This window comes from Chlorocebus sabaeus, chromosome 23 (genome assembly GCF_047675955.1).
Source record: "Chlorocebus sabaeus isolate Y175 chromosome 23, mChlSab1.0.hap1, whole genome shotgun sequence".
In the NCBI taxonomy this organism is placed as follows: domain Eukaryota; kingdom Metazoa; phylum Chordata; class Mammalia; order Primates; family Cercopithecidae; genus Chlorocebus; species Chlorocebus sabaeus.
The window spans coordinates 34,296,409-34,313,736 of NC_132926.1; the positions used below are offsets into that span (position 1 = coordinate 34,296,409).

A 17,328-nucleotide genomic window follows, 5' to 3' on the forward strand; every position below is an offset into this window, starting at 1 on the left:
CTTAAATGTTACCTCATTGAATCCTCATATTTAGTACAAAAATTAGATATGATTATTCCCTTTTGAAATGATGCAATTGAGAATCTGACAAGATTACTGGGTAACGCTGGAGCCAAACTTGAACAAAAGTCTGGGTGACTGATTTCCTTTTGTATTTATTTTGAGAGTGAGAGGAATTACTTTCTTTTAAAAGTTTTTATTTTATTTTATGTTCTGGGATACATGTGTAGGACGTGCAGGTTTGTTACATAGATAAACGTGTGCCATGGTGGTTTGCTGCGCCTATCAACCCATTACCTAGGTGAGAGGAATTACTTTTTAATGTGTACTAATTGGCAAAATGTTTTCTTCAAAACTGAGATTCAAAAATTATTAAAGTGGTATATACTCACCATGTGAGAGGGAAAAATGAGGGGAATATGTAAATGTGTATATGCTTTTAAAAGTTAACAATCTCCCATATTAATCCCATTATCCCCAAACCAGTCATATCAGCAACCAATATTGATGCTGTTGTCCCTGACTATTCAGACATATCCAAGCATATTCACATGTAGAGTGGGGTTTGGACGAGTGCTTTACTCTGCAGCTTGATTGTCTTATTGAATAATTTCTCGTGGCATTTAGTTTAGGTAAAGAGATAGAAATCTTTAAAAAGCTATTCAATAGCTCATAATTTCCCTATTGATAGACTTTCATATTGTTTCTATTTTTCAGCTTTCCAAAGGATTCTGCAATAAACATGCTTACATGTATAAGTATGTGCACTAATATTTGTATATAAATATTTTTGTTTAATGTTTTTATAAAAGATTTTCAAAAATCGAATTGTGAAATCAAAGGACATTTTTTAAAATGCTGATGGATATTGTGAAAAAACCTTCAAAATGTAGCCATTCCCTTATTGGCCCAAATGGACTTTTTATTGACTCACAGCATATGACTAATTTTCTAAACTTATAATTGATGTACAAAAACGGCATGCATTTAAAGTAAACACTTAAAGAATTTTAACATATGTATATACTCCCAAAACCACACAATTTAAATACTGAACAATCTTGGAGCTCACAAATAAATGGGAGATACAAATAATCATCAAATAATCCTACATAAACCTATAATTATGTTTTGAGAGACTTGCTAGGGAAGGAAGGAAGATGGTTCTCTTGGAAGCTGTCACAAATGTATAACAACTGGGTGAGGGAAAGTTCCTAAGACATATGCTGAGATCTCAAAAAAGAAATAATAAAGTGGTTGAATAGGACAAAATTCATAAGGCAATGAAGGAAAAGAGGCATTTATAGTTGAATGAATGGTCTTTGCAAAAGTCCTGTGCCAGGTATATTGTGCTCTAGCCATGAAGGAAGGTCAAGGTGACCGGAAAGAAAATGAGAGTTAGGGAAGAAAGTAAGTCTTACAGGACCTCATAGGTCATAGTCAGGATTTTATTCTTAAATCCAAGAACAATGGAAAGCCACCAAAGGGTTTTAAGCATTGGAACACATATGATCATTGTTGCATTTTTAAAAGATCAGTTGGCTGTTGTGCAGGCTAGACGGAGGGGTCCAGAGTAAAGCAGGAAGCCAGCCAAGAAGTTCTTGAGCAAGGGAGTGTCAATGCAGACAGAACCATGTGGAAGGATTCAAGAGGATATTAAGACATTAGGTTGACAGGACATGGTGTTAGTTCAATATGACGTGTCAGGGAGAGGGAAGTATCAGGAATGACTCGTAGGAGTCTAACTAATGCAAGTGGATATGCAGTGTTGCCACTCAAGTATATGGAGAACATTGGATACAAAACTTCCCAAGGCTTTCCTGGGCTCTTAGGATAAAAACGGTGCCATGACCATGATACCCAATGCATCGTTTGACCTTGCTTTGCATCCCTGTGCTCCTGCTCCCAGGGCTACAGCCACACAGGTGGCATTTCAGTTCTTTGAAGAAGCCAGGTTCTCCTTATCCTCAGGATATTCACACACTCAGTACCTTCCACACAGAATATTATTTGGTTAAGATGGGTCTTCCAACCTCAAGTCCCAACTTGGCATGTCCATAGAAATGACCTAAAATAAACAGGGAATCTCTTGTCACTATCCTTTCTTAGGATCCTATTCTTTTCCTTTATTGTTATAATCATAACTTATAATTTAAAAAAAAGGATAACATAATTATCCTTTTACCCATGTTTATTTGTGTGATTTCTATCTCTCCCTTTACATTGTAAAATCTATGGAGATATGGGTCATGACAATTTATTACTCTATGCTTCCTGTCCAGCAAAATCCTGCAATCAATATACAATAATTATTTGTTGAATCAAAAATATATAGAGGAAACAATGAATGACTAATAGCTATCACTGTTATTATGGTCATTGTCAGTATCAGAAAACAAGTTCTCATTTGATAATGAGACAGTTAATGACAGAACAAAGAATGCACCATTTAGCAATGCTTGAAATGAAGTCAGAGGTAGTTACTAGAAAGGGGGAGCATCAGATAGTTGCCATTTAGTTGTGAATCCCCAATGAAAAACTGAATGCAATAGAAGATGCTGATATTTCTTATTACCTACCTTGCAGATATACAAAATGTTTTTCTTGATTTTGCTAATAACCTATGAGCGCCCTCTGCTGTCTTTAACCTGCCTCAGTAGCCTGAGAGTTCTTCATCTGGTTGCTTTCTAAAATAAAAAATAATGTAGCAAATAAATTGTACGTACCTGTCTGTTTGTATTGCCTGTCTTAGACATGAAACTCAGAAATCATATAATTCATACCTTGCATGGCCTGACCCTCCAGCACATAATAAAAAGGGATTTACAGCTAGCTCAGGGAGAACAACAATACCCTAGGCATTGTCTCGGGTCCCTAATCCCATCTTTGGAAATGGCACTTCTCTGACCTCAGTCACCTGAGATACCAACTGTTCTTTCCAATTGAAATGTGTGACTAGTTATCAAAATTTTAGACATCATATAATTCTGGACCTTGCACTTCCACTTCCGAAATGTTTCTGAAGACATAAAGACAAAAATGTATGCAAATGTATGAAAGTTCACTATAGCACTTTGTATAATAACAAAAAATATTTTAAAATTAGATATTAGAAACAATATAATATATGTTACATAAATTAAATATTCGCATAGACAACAATTTAAATAAGGTGTGTGTCATTCATATATGCAATGTATCATTCATATATATTTGTAAATATTTAGAAAATGTCTTGAAAAAAGCATATCGAAAGGTGAACTGTGGTTTTCTCTAATTTTTGAAATTTATGGATGAAGATGAAAGTTACATATGTGCATATATGTAATTAGAGTTATATATAATTATAGTTGTATGCCATTATAGTTATATATAATCTATGTTAATTATATTCCATATAATTATATGTGTATTATATATTTCTATATTCTGATTATCTTTAAAACAATTTTTAAACTTTTTAAGATAATTATAGATTCACATGAAGTTTTAAGAAATCATACAGAGCAATCCAGCATATTTTCTACCAAGTTTCCTCCAGCGGTAGCATCTTGCAAAGCTATGCTACTATATCAAAACCAGTATGCTGACATTGATACAGGCAAGACACAGAACAGCTCTGTCCCTATAAGGATCTCTCACACAGCCCTTACATAGCACACTCACTTCCCTCCTGCCCCTACCCTCTCCTCAACCCTTGGAAATGACAAATTTGTTCTTTGTTTCTATCATTTTGTCATTTTGAGAATGTTACATAAATAAAATTATACAGAATTTAACCTTTGGGGTTTGACTTTTTTTCACTTAGCGTAATTCTTTAAGGATGCACTGGGTTACTGTGTATATAGTTTGTTTTCCTTTTTTGTTGAATAGTATTTCATTACAAAGATATACAAAAGTTTATCCATTCATCCGCTGAAGAACAACTGTGTTGTTTCCAGTTTTTGGCTACTAAAAATAAAATTGTTATGACCATTTGTGTACAGGTTTTTGCATAAACATAAGTTTTTGTTTCCCTGGGATGAATGCCTAAGAGTACAATTACTGGATTTTATGGTAGTTGCATGTTTAATTTTTTAAGAAAATGTCAAATTATTTTTTCACAGTGGCTGTACTGTTTTACTTTCACACCAGCAATGTGTGAGTGATCCAGTTTCTCTACATCCTCACCAGCATTTGGTGTTGTCACTTTTATGATAATGTTTCTCATCAGTTTCTGCCTGGCTTCCCAAACATAATTTGTCCCCAGATTCCTTCTTAATCGCTCTCTTTGATACACCCCTGGAAAAAAAACCTTCCAACCCACTAAATTGCCTGATTGCCGCTATTACTTAGAGTACAGTGGCAGAGAACTTTATCCCTAGACTTTTCCATTTAATATCTTGGTGAAAGCATAGAGAGGCATCCTCCGCAAATATGCAAAACACTGGGAGAGAGAGCAGTGAGTGGTTTAATAATATGACTGGTGGAACAAAACAAAGGGGCCAACCCAATCAGATACAACTTAAGAGAAACAAACCCATTTATTCAACAGAACCAACACTGACTATCTTCAGACTCTATGCAATGTCCTGAGGATACAGACACGTACATTAGAGTCACTAACCATTTAACTTCACAGTCTAGAAAAGAGACTTTGAAATAAGTATGAAAACAAATATGTTTAAACTTATATTATTATTAATGTGTCTCTTGATTTAATGTAGTGTCTTTTTTTTTTTCAATCAGCATTAAAAAACTATGGATGAGTTTGAAGTTGGGGGATAATTCCTGTATTTTAGGAAGGCTCCTTCTGTGTGTGTGGCTGATGGATTAGAAGGGGACCTTTGGGAATACAAAGGTCACCTGAGAGATTAATTCAGTAGTTTGAAGGGAAATGGCAGGATCTGCAGTTGGGAACAGTGATTCATGCCTCTAATCCCAGCTCTGGGAAGCTGAGGCAGGAGGATCGCTTGAGCCAGGACTTGAAGACTAGCCCGGGCAACGCGGTATCTAAAAAAAATACAAAAAACATTAGTCAGGCATGATGGTATGTGCCTATAGTCCTAGCCACTCCGGAAGCTGAGGTGGGAGGATCACCTGAGCCCAGAAGGTCCAGGCTGCAGTGAGCTGTGATGGCACCATAGCACTTCAGCTTGGGTGCTAGAGTGAGACTTTGTCTGAAAGAGAGAGAGAGAGAGAGAGAGAGAGAGAGAGAGAGAGAGAGAGAGAGAGAGAGAGAGAGAGAAAGAAAGAAAGAAAGAAAGAAAGAAAGAAAGAAAGAAAGAAAGAAAGAAAGAAAGAAAGAAGAGAGAGAGAGAGGGAGGAAGGGAGGGGAGGAAGGAAGGAAGGAAGGAAGGGAAGGAAGGAAGGAAGGAAGGAAGGAAGGAAGGAAGGAAGGAAGGAAGGAAGGAAGGAAGGAAAGAACAAAGTTTTAAGAACAGTACCAGTGGTGATCATGAAAAATGTGTGCAGTAGATGTGAAAAGGGTTTATAATAAGAAGTCTTTCCTACCAATCAGAAAGGAGGCTGACAACAGGGAGTACTTAGGATTATTCCCAAGTCTCTGTCTCAGGCAACCATGAAAATGTCTGCACTCTATAAACTGAATAGCAAATTAGAACACAGGAATGTGTTTTGAAAGAGACAATGAGTTCAGGTAAAAATGTGTTGAGTTCAACCTAAAAAAGAGCATCCCTCGGAGGTGTCCTATAGGTAACTGAATCTCTTCTTTTTTTAAAAAAAGATACAGACTGTAGCCATAGATTTTGGAGTTTCTAACATAAAGATTATATTGGCATCCATGGTAATACATAAGATTCCCCAATAAAGTTTATACACAGAGTAAAAATAGAAGGGGTATCAAGTTTAGAATCTTTGGAGGTATCAACATTCAAGCGAAGTCAAAAATAATAAGGGCCATTTAAAGAAACTGAAAAATAATGGTCAAATAGCAGAAAACTAAGGTAGGAAGAAAGACGGCATATAATTCAATAGAAAAGAAAATTGCAAGTACGATAGAGGCATCTAAGATGACAATTACTTTGAAGTCATCAAGTAATGTGGTCAATTACATTACATTAATCATATTTGGCACAGCTCTTTCCTATAGGATAATTATACATCCCCTTCCTAAAGAAGTCAAACATGGTCAAATGACTTGCTCTGGCCAATTAAACATGATTGGAAGTCATATACTTCACTTTTAAGAAGAAGCTTTAAGAGTTAGCTCATGGTTCACCAAGTTCTCTTTCCCTGTAAACACAATAAGTGAAATGCTCAAGATAGACTATTCCATCAGCTCCGGTTATAGAATTCATAAAACATTGATCATAGCTACAGCCAACCAAAGATGGCCATATAGTGTGAGGAACAAGTCAAACACTGTGCACATAAGCCACTGCGATTTGGGATTATTTGTTACTGCAACTGGGCAACCTAATCTATCATTATAGACATAGATAAAATAAGGAAATAAAATAGAAAATTTCACAAAGTGAAAACTATTTTAGTTGCCAAAAAATAGAAGTCAAGCAATGGCAGGAAAAATAAGATAATATCCCTAGAGATAACATTTAACATCGTCTTAGTCAAGAACCAATGAAGAAACAGAAATTACTCAAAGTACTTAGAACAGAAGGAATGTAATGCAAAGAATTGATCGAATAGACATTAGAAGAACTAAAAAGTCAACTCGGTGATGGTGAGGCACCCAGAAACTGACAACAAGAGGAAACCACTAACAACTTCAGGTAGAGAGAAAAAGAAAGGAGGTGGTGTAACCAGAGCCCAGAGGCTGGACTCACCCAGCAAAAGCTGGGACCAAGACAGGCCTATCTAGCAGGACCTGGAGCCTCAGACATGGTACAGCCATTTCCAGAGACTTCTCCCAAATACAGAGCCAGAAAGGGCCACACAATAGTTCTCCTCTTTTCCTACTTCCTATCTACTGCCTACACCTCCCAGGGGCAGAACCTAGCCCAAATGTCAGCTGATTTGGGAACCTGAGAAATGCAAGCTGCAGCAATCAGCATCATGTCTCCTATCCTTTCTCAACACAGAGCAGAGCAGAGCAGGGGAAGGGTAGGAAATGGATCTAACAGCAAACAGTCCCAAGACTGGCACAGGCCAGGTCTCAAAGCCGATGGCGGCAGACATTCTAGGTAGGAAGAAACTTGATTTTTCATTAAGGTGTAAGAATGTTAGAGGGAAAAGGATTTAGTTATCTGTTCAATGCGGCTGGAGTAGAGCGCATGTGAAGAAAGGAACGTAGATAAGAAGACTAGATGTGTAACCGAAGGCCAGATCATGAATAGCCTTGCATGCCATGCTCAGAAGCTTGAAATCTACTCTACAGGCTGTCATGATATTACCAGAATAATTCCTTGGAAGGATAATTCTGTCATCATTGCAGATGACAGAGTAGAGGAAAGAAAAGATAGTTCCTCACCCATTTGCCTAAGGATAATGTAGTAAAGGTCCAACTTGGTGGAAGGATCAGTGAAAGCTATTGAGTGGCCATAGCTTAACTACAAACTTAATAAAAACTAGCATTCTAGTGAAACAGAAGCCAAACCAATTAAGATAGTAAGATGCTAGTCTTATCAGACAATATTTTGAAAATTATTTTTTCATTTTTTAAATGTAAACATTTATTTGGGCTGGGGGATAGGAAAGTGAAGGGTCTGGAAACACCGTGAGATAAAAAACAGTTGGGAAAAATAGAGATGTTTAATTTAGAGATAAGGAAAGGAGAAGGAATCGTTATGTCTTACTTAAGATTCCAGGTTTTCTTTGTAAAAACAGGCTCTCTCGAATTTATGAACCAAGGAAAAACTAGTCTGGGTATGTCCTTCTGAATAGAGTCCCCAGAAATAAAAACAGGACTACTGAATCTATTCATTGCTTTATTTGTCCTTTTCACGGGTCACTACATTTTAGGGCATTTAGTCTATAATTGGTAGAATGCATTTCAGCCAGGGAAGATAGGAGCATCATCCTCCATCCCCAGCCACCTCTGCTCTTTCTTTATCTTGACATCACACCAAGTGTGATAGCGCCTCCTGAAAGGCAGAAAGACAACAAAAATTAGAGCAGCTTACATGTAATTTGCATGTTTCGAAAAATACTCACTTCCAGTATCCTGTTGGCCACCATTTTACTGATGGGGAAACAAAAACTCAGAGTGATTACGTCTCAGCTAAATGGTAATGTCACAACTATAACACAAGTCACTGTCATTCAAAACCCTTCCCAGAAATGTAGAAATCATATTTTTCCTGACATTCAAGGACATGCAAACTTCCTATGAGTGTAATCAGTAAAGTGGAAATGCACATTTACAAGTGCCAAGAGGATGAGGTAGACATTCAGGGTGACTACGCCCTCCCCTCTGGCAGATTAGCCTCCCAAGCTGTGGTTACCAGCAGTTTCTTCACAGCTTCAGAAGCCTCTGGTCCCAGCTCATTCACACACTTCTTTAGCCCCTCCACAAGGTGCTCAACAGAAATGCCCAGAGTTTTCAGAAGAAGCTTTAATGGATCCATAAGGTGAGGAATGTTGTCCAGAGGCAAAGGTACCAACTTGTCATCAGGAAGGGGCACTTTGTTGAAGAGGAAGGCAGTAGCTGCAGGCAAAAGAGAAACCAGGTGAGACAGGCACATCCGGGCCCAGACTATGACCTCATCATCTTTCTCTGTGTCCATCAATAGGTCCATTCCAGATCCACTCATCTTACTTCCATTAAAAACTTCTGCCTCTGGCCCTATGCACCTGCTGTTCCATCTCCCTAGAACTTTTTTTCCTCAGCTAGCTACATACCTTTCTTTCTCACATTATTTGGTCTCTCTTCAAATGTTACCTCCTCAGAGAAACCTGCAATGGCCATTGTCACTCTCCATCACTTATTTTTTCTTACCATTTCCTAAAAAAACAACTCTTCATTTGCTATTTTTATTGTCCTTGTTGTCTCATTAGAATGGAGGCTCCATGACATCAAGGAATGTATGTTTTGTTCACTACTGCACCCATGCCTAGAACTGACCCTGGCACAGAGTGAGCATTCAACGGATCCTTGTGATTGACTGAAAGGAAGATATTTTGTATGTGGCTATCTCCACAGCTCACAGCTTTGAGGCTAAAGGGGAGATGCCATAGTGAATCTCCACATAAGGACAGGAATAGACCCAACCACAGCCCAAGAAACTGCTCCCAACCAATACAACTCAACACTACAAACATAATTGAGCACAAACTCTATGCTAGTCTATGCAGATACATAGACAAATAGGACAAGGATGCCCATTCAGAGACTTCACACAGTCCAGTTGGCAATAAAGATCTGTGTATGCCACAGTGTAGCATGTGCTATGCTAACATTATGGACAAAGCTCTATGGAAACACAAGGAAGGGATGACTAATTCAAACATGAGAAAGTGCTGCAGGAATTTTCCAGAAGTGTTGTTAGAGCTATGTCTTGAGGCAAATGTCAGGATCATAAGGTAAACAAGAGGAGAAGCATTTTAGAAACATGACCGATACAGGCACGGAAATGTTAGGATGAAAGTGCATACACAGGATGGTGAGCCTTCTGCCCAGAAGGCTGGAGTGCAGATTTACAATAGGCTATGACCAAAGGATGGAAGATAAAGGGAGTGAGGCTGCAAAAGTTGAGTGAAGTCAGATTTTTTAAACTGTTGGATGTCACACAAAGGAGTTTGGATTTTTTTTTCCTGAGGGCAGTGGGGTGCTATCAAGGCTTTAACATAGGAAAATTATATTTTATATCTTTGGCTTTAGAAAGATAACTTTCCCATAGAAGATGAATGGGGGGAAAAGTAGAGATTGAGGAAAATATGTATGATATATATTTTTACAAAAACGTGCAGATATATAAATGTACACATGTATGTGAGCACACATGTAAGAACACACATTCTCCTTCTGGCTAAGACCTGCCATAGTTTATTTTCCTTTGGAAACCTATTATTTCCCTATCCAAATTATTAAAATGGAGCCTGTACATCTTTTTTTTTTTTTCCATTTTCTATTGCCTATTGTCCCTCCAAAATTCTCACCCAGAGGGGGTGATATTTATTTTCCCCACCTCCTTTCTGCATCACTTTTGCCCATAGATACCTGTCCCTGGACACTAGGGAATAATGAAATATCCAAAACTGGTGAACTTACAAATTCCTTCAGAAATTAAATAAACATCACAAGTCAAAGTTGTCAGTGTAGGTGTGGACAGCAATCAATTATTAATCTCCATACTTCTTATTTCAGACATTTTGGTATATATCTTCTCTGTATGTATTTACAGCTTCCTGGGAGAAGGTCTTCAAAGCCTTTTAAAGTTCTCTCAATGAGCAGTGGCCGTCATGAAATCTTTTTTTCCCACATACCCAAACTATCTTCCTGATAGTTACAATGATTCCCCCAACTCCCCCCCAAAAAAAGCAGTTCCCATTCTCCTCCAAGAAGCCAGCTTCTATACCCTTACCTGAAAATTAAACTCATCACCCACCAATACACTTACAGAGTTCTATCTGGCTATCTCACAGTGCATTTACAGTAGTCTAGAATTAGAGTAACTTTGGTAGAAGCCTTATCTACCCTACCAGACTAGCACCTTAAGAACAATGTTCATGGCTGATTCATGTCTAAATCTTCCAATGCATATCCAGTGCTCAAAAAATTGTAGCCTTTCAATAAATATCCTTTGAGTGGATGAAAAGATGAACGTAGCTATCTCAGGAGAACTAAGCTAGGAAGTTGGATAACTGGAGATGATAGCAAGAATGACTCCATATAGTTCAAAAGCACAAAATAAATTATAAAGTCAAATTTTAACTCAAAATTGAGGAAAATAAGAAAAACTAATGGTGACCAATACCCAGCAGTGAAATGTGCTTTGTTGACCCTCTGTGGAAGTTGGCTAACTTCCTATGTAAGATGTATTAGAATACTTATATTGGGTTAGAGCTTAGATGGTGGGGATCTGAAATACTTTCCAACATCACCATTTTCTGTGATTCCAAAACTTCTTCCAAACCTGCAAATATGTGCAATTATTATGTGTCAGTTAAAAATAAAATAAAAAAATAAAATTCCTACCACCATATTCCACTGTCAGTGAGGCAAAGCTTACTGGTTGTGCTCTTATTAACAGAAAAGTAGATAAATATCATATATGCCAGATGTATTCCAGTTACTTACCAGAGTAACTACAAAGGCTGATGGTCACCAGCAGGAAGATAGTTACCAGCTTCATGACAGTTATCTGGTATATTTTTCAGGAGTTTAAAAATCAGAAAAATCTAGCAAAATCCACGAAGCCAGTGGTTCCACTTGCCATACAAAGTGTGATGGCTGCTTTTGCAAACACATGTATTTATATGCCCGTTGAAGACTTGAATTCTAGTCCCTACCACTTGACTCACCGCCCCCCCCCCCAAATAAAGGGATAAAGGTTATGTTTTCTCACTAAACAATTTGGAGAGTTTTCCGCTTTGCCTTGTGTTCCCATGAAAAACAAAGCCCTACATTATAGCATTGTCAAGTACCTCTTGCATAAATCCTTGCACAGAAATAAAAGTAGAAGACAAAGAGCCCAAAGAATCCTTCTCCTGGAAGAATGCTGAAAAGAAGTGAAGAATTTATATTGGGATTAGAAGGAGTGTTTTCCTCTAGTTTTCTATATTTTACTCCTCCAGTTTTCTATTCATTTAAAGTTTGGAGAATCACATTAACTGATGAACTACCCAGTTGTGAAAGCAATCTGGAGGCCCCCTTGGCCCTGGTATAATACAGAGTCAGTTTAATGACATTAGGTGCCACATTTCTCTGGAACTCACCTGCCCCCAGACCACTCACACACCTACTGTGGCAAGATTTTCACATCTCTGTTACCTTTTCCAGTGTCAGTTATTTTGAGTATGTTCAGAGCATGTCTGCTCTGAGCCTTTGAATAGGATAATAGGCTTAAGATCTAACATCAAAATGCCTTCTGAAAAACCTGGGATTCAATCTTCACTGTTTGTGTAATCTTGGATTTGACGTTTTTAATCTATGATATTGGTCCTCTCGTCTAAAATGGGAACATAAATAACATGACCAACCATAAGGTGTATAGCTTGTGGAGAAAATTGTTTTTGCAAGATTCTTTGGCAATCGAATCTGATAAAATAATTCAAAAATACATAATAATAAGGTGCTGGCTACAGGAGTAGCAGTTTATTTCCAAGGCTGTCTTTCTGGATCCAGGGTTCAGCCACAGGACCTCAGGACAACTTCAGTTGTGAGCACAAGTCCTGGAGTTCTTTGGGGCATCAAGTAGGCCTGACATGCAAGGAACAGGGTAAGAAAGAACCATGAAGGGATGAAATAGAAAGCAGAGTCCATATGGGCACAGAACCAGCTCAGAGCTCCCCGACCACATGGTACTGCTGGCTCTAGCCATCCCCACCACCAAAGTGGAACCCAGAAAATTTTGAGAAAACGCACCTTAAGATGCAAGGCCAGAGGTTGAGTCTTTATTTGTCCTCATCTGAGGGTTTGGTATTGTAATGAGGATCTAACAAAATTATGCAGACAGAATATTCTGTTGTGCCAAACCAAAATTAATGTCTAATTTATGTCACATTTTACTAATTTTTATGTTACCATGTTGTAACTGTCATTTCTTTATCTTTCTGCTACTTTATAGACTACAAGAAAGACATCGTGAATGCCCGGCATGCACCTCAATCCTGCCACTTCTCCTTCTTTCTCTACCAGATACTGCTTCCATTTCTCCTACATATTCCCACCGATGCCAGTGATATTAAGATACTAAGCCCCTCAAAGTGCCAAGGTTGTGTGCATGAGTGGTGGTAAGATTGATGCTGTTGCCAGAAGAACAGGGTCTGGCTGCTTGCTCTCATGGTCTAATAATGAGGTGCAGGTGAACTGGAAAAGAAGAGAGTTTATTTTTGTAACCAGTCACATGGAGAATGTCGGGGTAACTGAAAGTTATGAGTTTTTTCATATATATATATATATATATATATATATATATATATATATGAATTTCAAGCTCTATGCCTACATGTGGGAGTATTTCTACTCAGTCTAAATCTAATCTTTAACCAGGGGTCTGTGGGCTGGAAGGTTTCTTAATTTTACATGGGTCCTGTTACACTTTGTATGTACATGAATGCTTTTATCACTCAATCAGGTTTGAGGCTGAGAAAGCCCAGGTAGGGTCTTAATGGGTTTGTTTCTGCATTCCAGCTTTCCTACTCAGGCACCAGTTTCTCCAGGTCTTCAATGTTTAACTTACACATTCATCATTACAGCAAAGGGCTTGTGGAGATCTAGCCTGCCACAATGCCACCCTTTAGTTTTATATTATGATCTTTTTGGAACACTAAACCAGTGCTGCCCTCAAGTTTGCTTGTTTGCTTTTATATCCTTTCTCCTCACTTTCATTCCTGGCTCTGTATTATAGAAAGTTGACTTTTTGAAATGTGGTTTCCAGGCTTCCTTGCCAACTGCATCTGATTAAGTTAAGCCAGTGGAAGGCACTGGTGAAAGAGTGGAGGGAGAGAGGAAAGGAGAAGGGGTATGTCTCCCTCTGTCCAATTCAGGAGCTCTCTTGGGTAGTGGCTGTACCCTCTCCAAGGCTCATCTCCTTTCAGAAAGGCCCTTTATCTGTGGTTCCCCCTGTGCCATGCAGGCCAATGTTGCTCCAGCTTTTACTGCATGGCCCCAGCTCCTAGGCCCCACCTTCTTATCACTGTCCCTCCTGACCTAGAAGGAGTGACAACTTTCTGCATTTTCTCATCTCAGAGTTGATTCATCTTCTGCTTGGTTTTTTAAACTGCATCTCTAGCACTTTGTAAATTATCCCCCATGCTAAATTCTATGTGATCCCTGGTATGGTTTTTTGGCTGGACTCTGACTCACACCATCCTAAAATATTGTAGTGCTTTCAATAAAAAATAGGTTTTCTAGTTTCTAAACTGACTTATTTCTTATAAATGCCAAGTCGTAAATCCATGAGGGATAGGACCGAGGCCTCCCCAGGTGAAATATATCATTATACATGCAGAAATTCTTCTCTCTTTTAACCTCTGAAATGATTGGTACTGTATCAGGCTTCTCTGCTGGTCCTAGAGGGCAAGTTCTTTCCAGGAGACTCCTGAGACCCCTGGGCAAATAGATTTCTGTTGGGTATATCTAGTAGTCAGCCAGACATGCAGTCTTGACTGGAACCTACATGAAAAACATCAACTCAAAAGCACCCACAAATGTCCACTTATGTATACATATATGAACAGTAGTATGTATGTGTGTGTACATGCAAATGATATTATACATACACACATAACCATCAAGCACTATTGTTTTCATTCATTTGTTCAACAAATGTTTATGAAGTATCCATTGTGTACCAGGCATTGTGTCAGCAATTAGGACTAGTGCAGAAAACCAGACAAGCAAATTCCTTGCCTTCCTGGAGCTGACAATGTAGTGAGATACACAGGCAAGAAAGCAGGTAAACAAACAGAAAACACTAGTGGTTAGTGCTGTGAAGAAGCAAATAGAAAGCTGTGATAGAGAGGCAATACCCCCTAGATTGGGGGTATACTCAGAATTGAAAACAGACTTGGACTTGTTTACTTCTGTGCTTCCTATGTTTTGAGCCATTGTATCAATTATGTCTTTTGATTCTGTATTTTTGATGTTTTGACACCTTGGGGCCTTGCTGATCTTGAAAGGACTGCCCTTCCCAGGTCTAGCTAATCCCTAGAGATATCGCCAGGAGCATGCCTTTCATATGCAAATTAACCAGTGCAGAGCCCAAAGCCCCAACCACCTTTATTGGGCTGGTGCACTGTGGGCCATTATTCCCATGCCCTAATCACCCCAGGACCAACTAAGGAGAGCCCCAAGACCCCAGAGCCCACCAACATTATTCAAATTAGCCCATTTACAACCTGCTCACCCCATCTCTCCTGTCTTCCTTCAGAAACCACAGTAAGGACTCCTGCTCACATTTTCCTCCACTCTGTCTGCCTCTTGACTAACCCTGGTGCTTCCCATGTGCCTCCAGCCCCATGGTGTGTCATGACCCCTTGTATTGGGATCCAAGGACACTAAAATCTCTTTTCAACAGCAGTCAACTCCTGATCTGTTCACAAGAAGAATAATAGAATCTACATTTTAAAACAGCCATGTAGTCTTTTCTTGTGCCTTTGTTATGGTATTGTTACTATAACCACTCAACAGATTCACCTTGCCTGCTGTCTAGACAGAGCCAATGTATGAAGACAGGGGAACTGCAACAGAGAAAGAGTTATTCACTCAGAGCTGGCTGTGCAGGAGACTGGAGTTTTATTATTACTGAAATCAGTCTCCCCAGGCATTCAAGGATTAGAGTTTTTAAGGATAACTTGGTGGGTGAGGGGCCAGTAAGTCAGGAGTGCTGATTGGTTAGGTTGGAGATGAAACCATAGAGAGTTGAAGCCGTCCTGTTGCACTGAGTCAACTCCTGGGTGGAGCTACAAGATCAAATGAGGCAGTGTATGGATCTGGGTGGTACCAAATGATCTATCAAGTGCAGGGTCTGCAAAATATCTCAAGCACTGATCTTAGGTTTTACAATAGTGATGTTATCCCCAGGGGCAATTTGAGGAGAGTCAGAATCTTGTAACCTCCAGTTACATGACTGCTAAACCATAATTTCTAATCTTATGGCTAATTTGTTAGTCCTACAAAGACATTCTAGTCCCCAGGCAAGTAGGGGAAGTAGGGTGTTGTTTCTCTTTTGTTTCTGAGTCTTTTTCCCTTGGGCTTCTTCTGAGGATAAAGGAAACTGTCCCCCACCCCGCCATCACTCTTGGTGGTGGAGGATATCAGCTTCAGTCCAAGTCAGGCTTTCTATGACATTTTCCTGATTTGTTTGGAACAAATAGGTGAGCAGCAGTTCTCTGCCCCACTCCCCTCCCGGATGAGACTGGGGCGCATAGCCCAAAGGCCACATGTGGCAGGCTGGCCAGTGTTCCTAGTCACACATCCACAGTGTCTTCCCCTCTCCTGGCTGAGGGGTCTGGCTCCATGGGAGCCCCAGGGAAGAAGCAGCAATTAAGTTTCTCTCCCTCTTGGATAAGTCTATTTGCATAAGAATAAGAGGTTCTTCCCTGAGGCATCTTTCCAACCCTGCACTTCCAGAGGGTTGTTATTTTTTTCTTTTTCTCCACCCTGTCAGCAGTCAACACAGCCTTGCACTTTAAGCTGTTTGTTTTGTTTTGTTTTGTTTCCTTTTTTCCAATTAGTCACAAGTTATGTGAAAGGCTTTTTTTCTTCCTTTTAGATGACATTTTACTAGGCCAGGACCCAAACTGTCACTGTTTATATTCTCTGTAAAGTTTTAATTATGAGAAAGAATTTTTGAGGTTGTTCTTAAACTGTAGTCAATCTGATGTGCTTTGCATGTCTTTCTGTATGATCAGTAGCAATCTTTGCTGCAAGCCTCCATCTTGTTTTACATCCTTGGGAGCGTGACCTATAACATCATGGCAATGCTCTTTTTCTGGCCCCCATCATTCTACAATGGCACTCGGGTTAAATCCTTGCTTGCGGAATGAGTCCTTTCTGGTTTGATATCTGTGTGACCTTTGCCATTTGTTGATTTTCTTTCCCTCAGTGAACTGCCTTGAATTTTCCTTTCTCTGAGCACCTGGGAGGTTACCTTTGATAAAGTTTGGAAACCAGAAAATTGGCCATTTGGTGTGACTAAAGTAGGGTAATACGAGATTTAAAAGGATTTTCTTAAAGAGCACTCAGCTTAATTAAAAGTGGATACCCAAGTTACAGGTATATTTAAAAGGCCTTTATGTTTTTCTCTTCTTGGGTCTTGTTCTGCCAGAAAAAGGTTTCTTCTCGGTTGACTATTTTTCTCCATTTTGTCTCGCCACTCTTAATGCTTGCATGAGAGGCCCTAAGATAATTTCTTATGGCCTGTGACTCCTTGGGAAAAACAGAAGAGGCACCATGAATTTCATTTTGGGAGAGACCTCTGTTTTCCTTATGGAGCCCTAGGAATTAGAGGTAGATGAATCCCTCTCAAAATCTGCTTTTGTCTTCCAGCCATACCTGTTTCTTAGCCCCTAGAAACTGCATGCTTTCCTAGCCTTGCTCTTAAAGGGCTCTACCCAGAGACCAACGATCCAATTAGGAGATGGGCAAATGAAAAATCGTATGGATACTGGATCTTCTGCCTGTCGGTGTAGTTGTGTGTGTGATGTCTATAAATAGAGCTCTAATTAATTGACTTAAAGAAGGATAAGCACTTAGACAAAACA

The 17,328-nt window shown here is 39.1% G+C and overlaps 1 protein-coding gene across 2 annotated transcripts in view; it reads right to left on the reverse strand.

The window, feature by feature from the left end:
• Nucleotides 1-6,918: 6,918 nt before the first annotated feature.
• The window catches only part of SCGB3A2 (secretoglobin family 3A member 2), a 90,737-nt gene continuing 80,327 nt past the window's right edge, over nucleotides 6,919-17,328 (reverse strand). The window contains exons 1-3 of one of the 2 annotated variants that reach the window (XM_008014879.3): nucleotides 11,198-11,252; nucleotides 8,403-8,605; nucleotides 6,919-8,042 (exon numbers count right to left, since the gene is read on the reverse strand). In XM_008014879.3, coding sequence (XP_008013070.1) covers nucleotides 8,019-8,042; nucleotides 8,403-8,605; nucleotides 11,198-11,252 — 282 coding nt within the window. In that variant the 3' untranslated portion in view covers nucleotides 6,919-8,018. Of the gene's footprint in view, nucleotides 8,043-8,402; nucleotides 8,606-11,197; nucleotides 11,253-17,328 lie in introns of those variants that run through there. The other variant, XM_038006309.2, reaches the window with a different exon arrangement.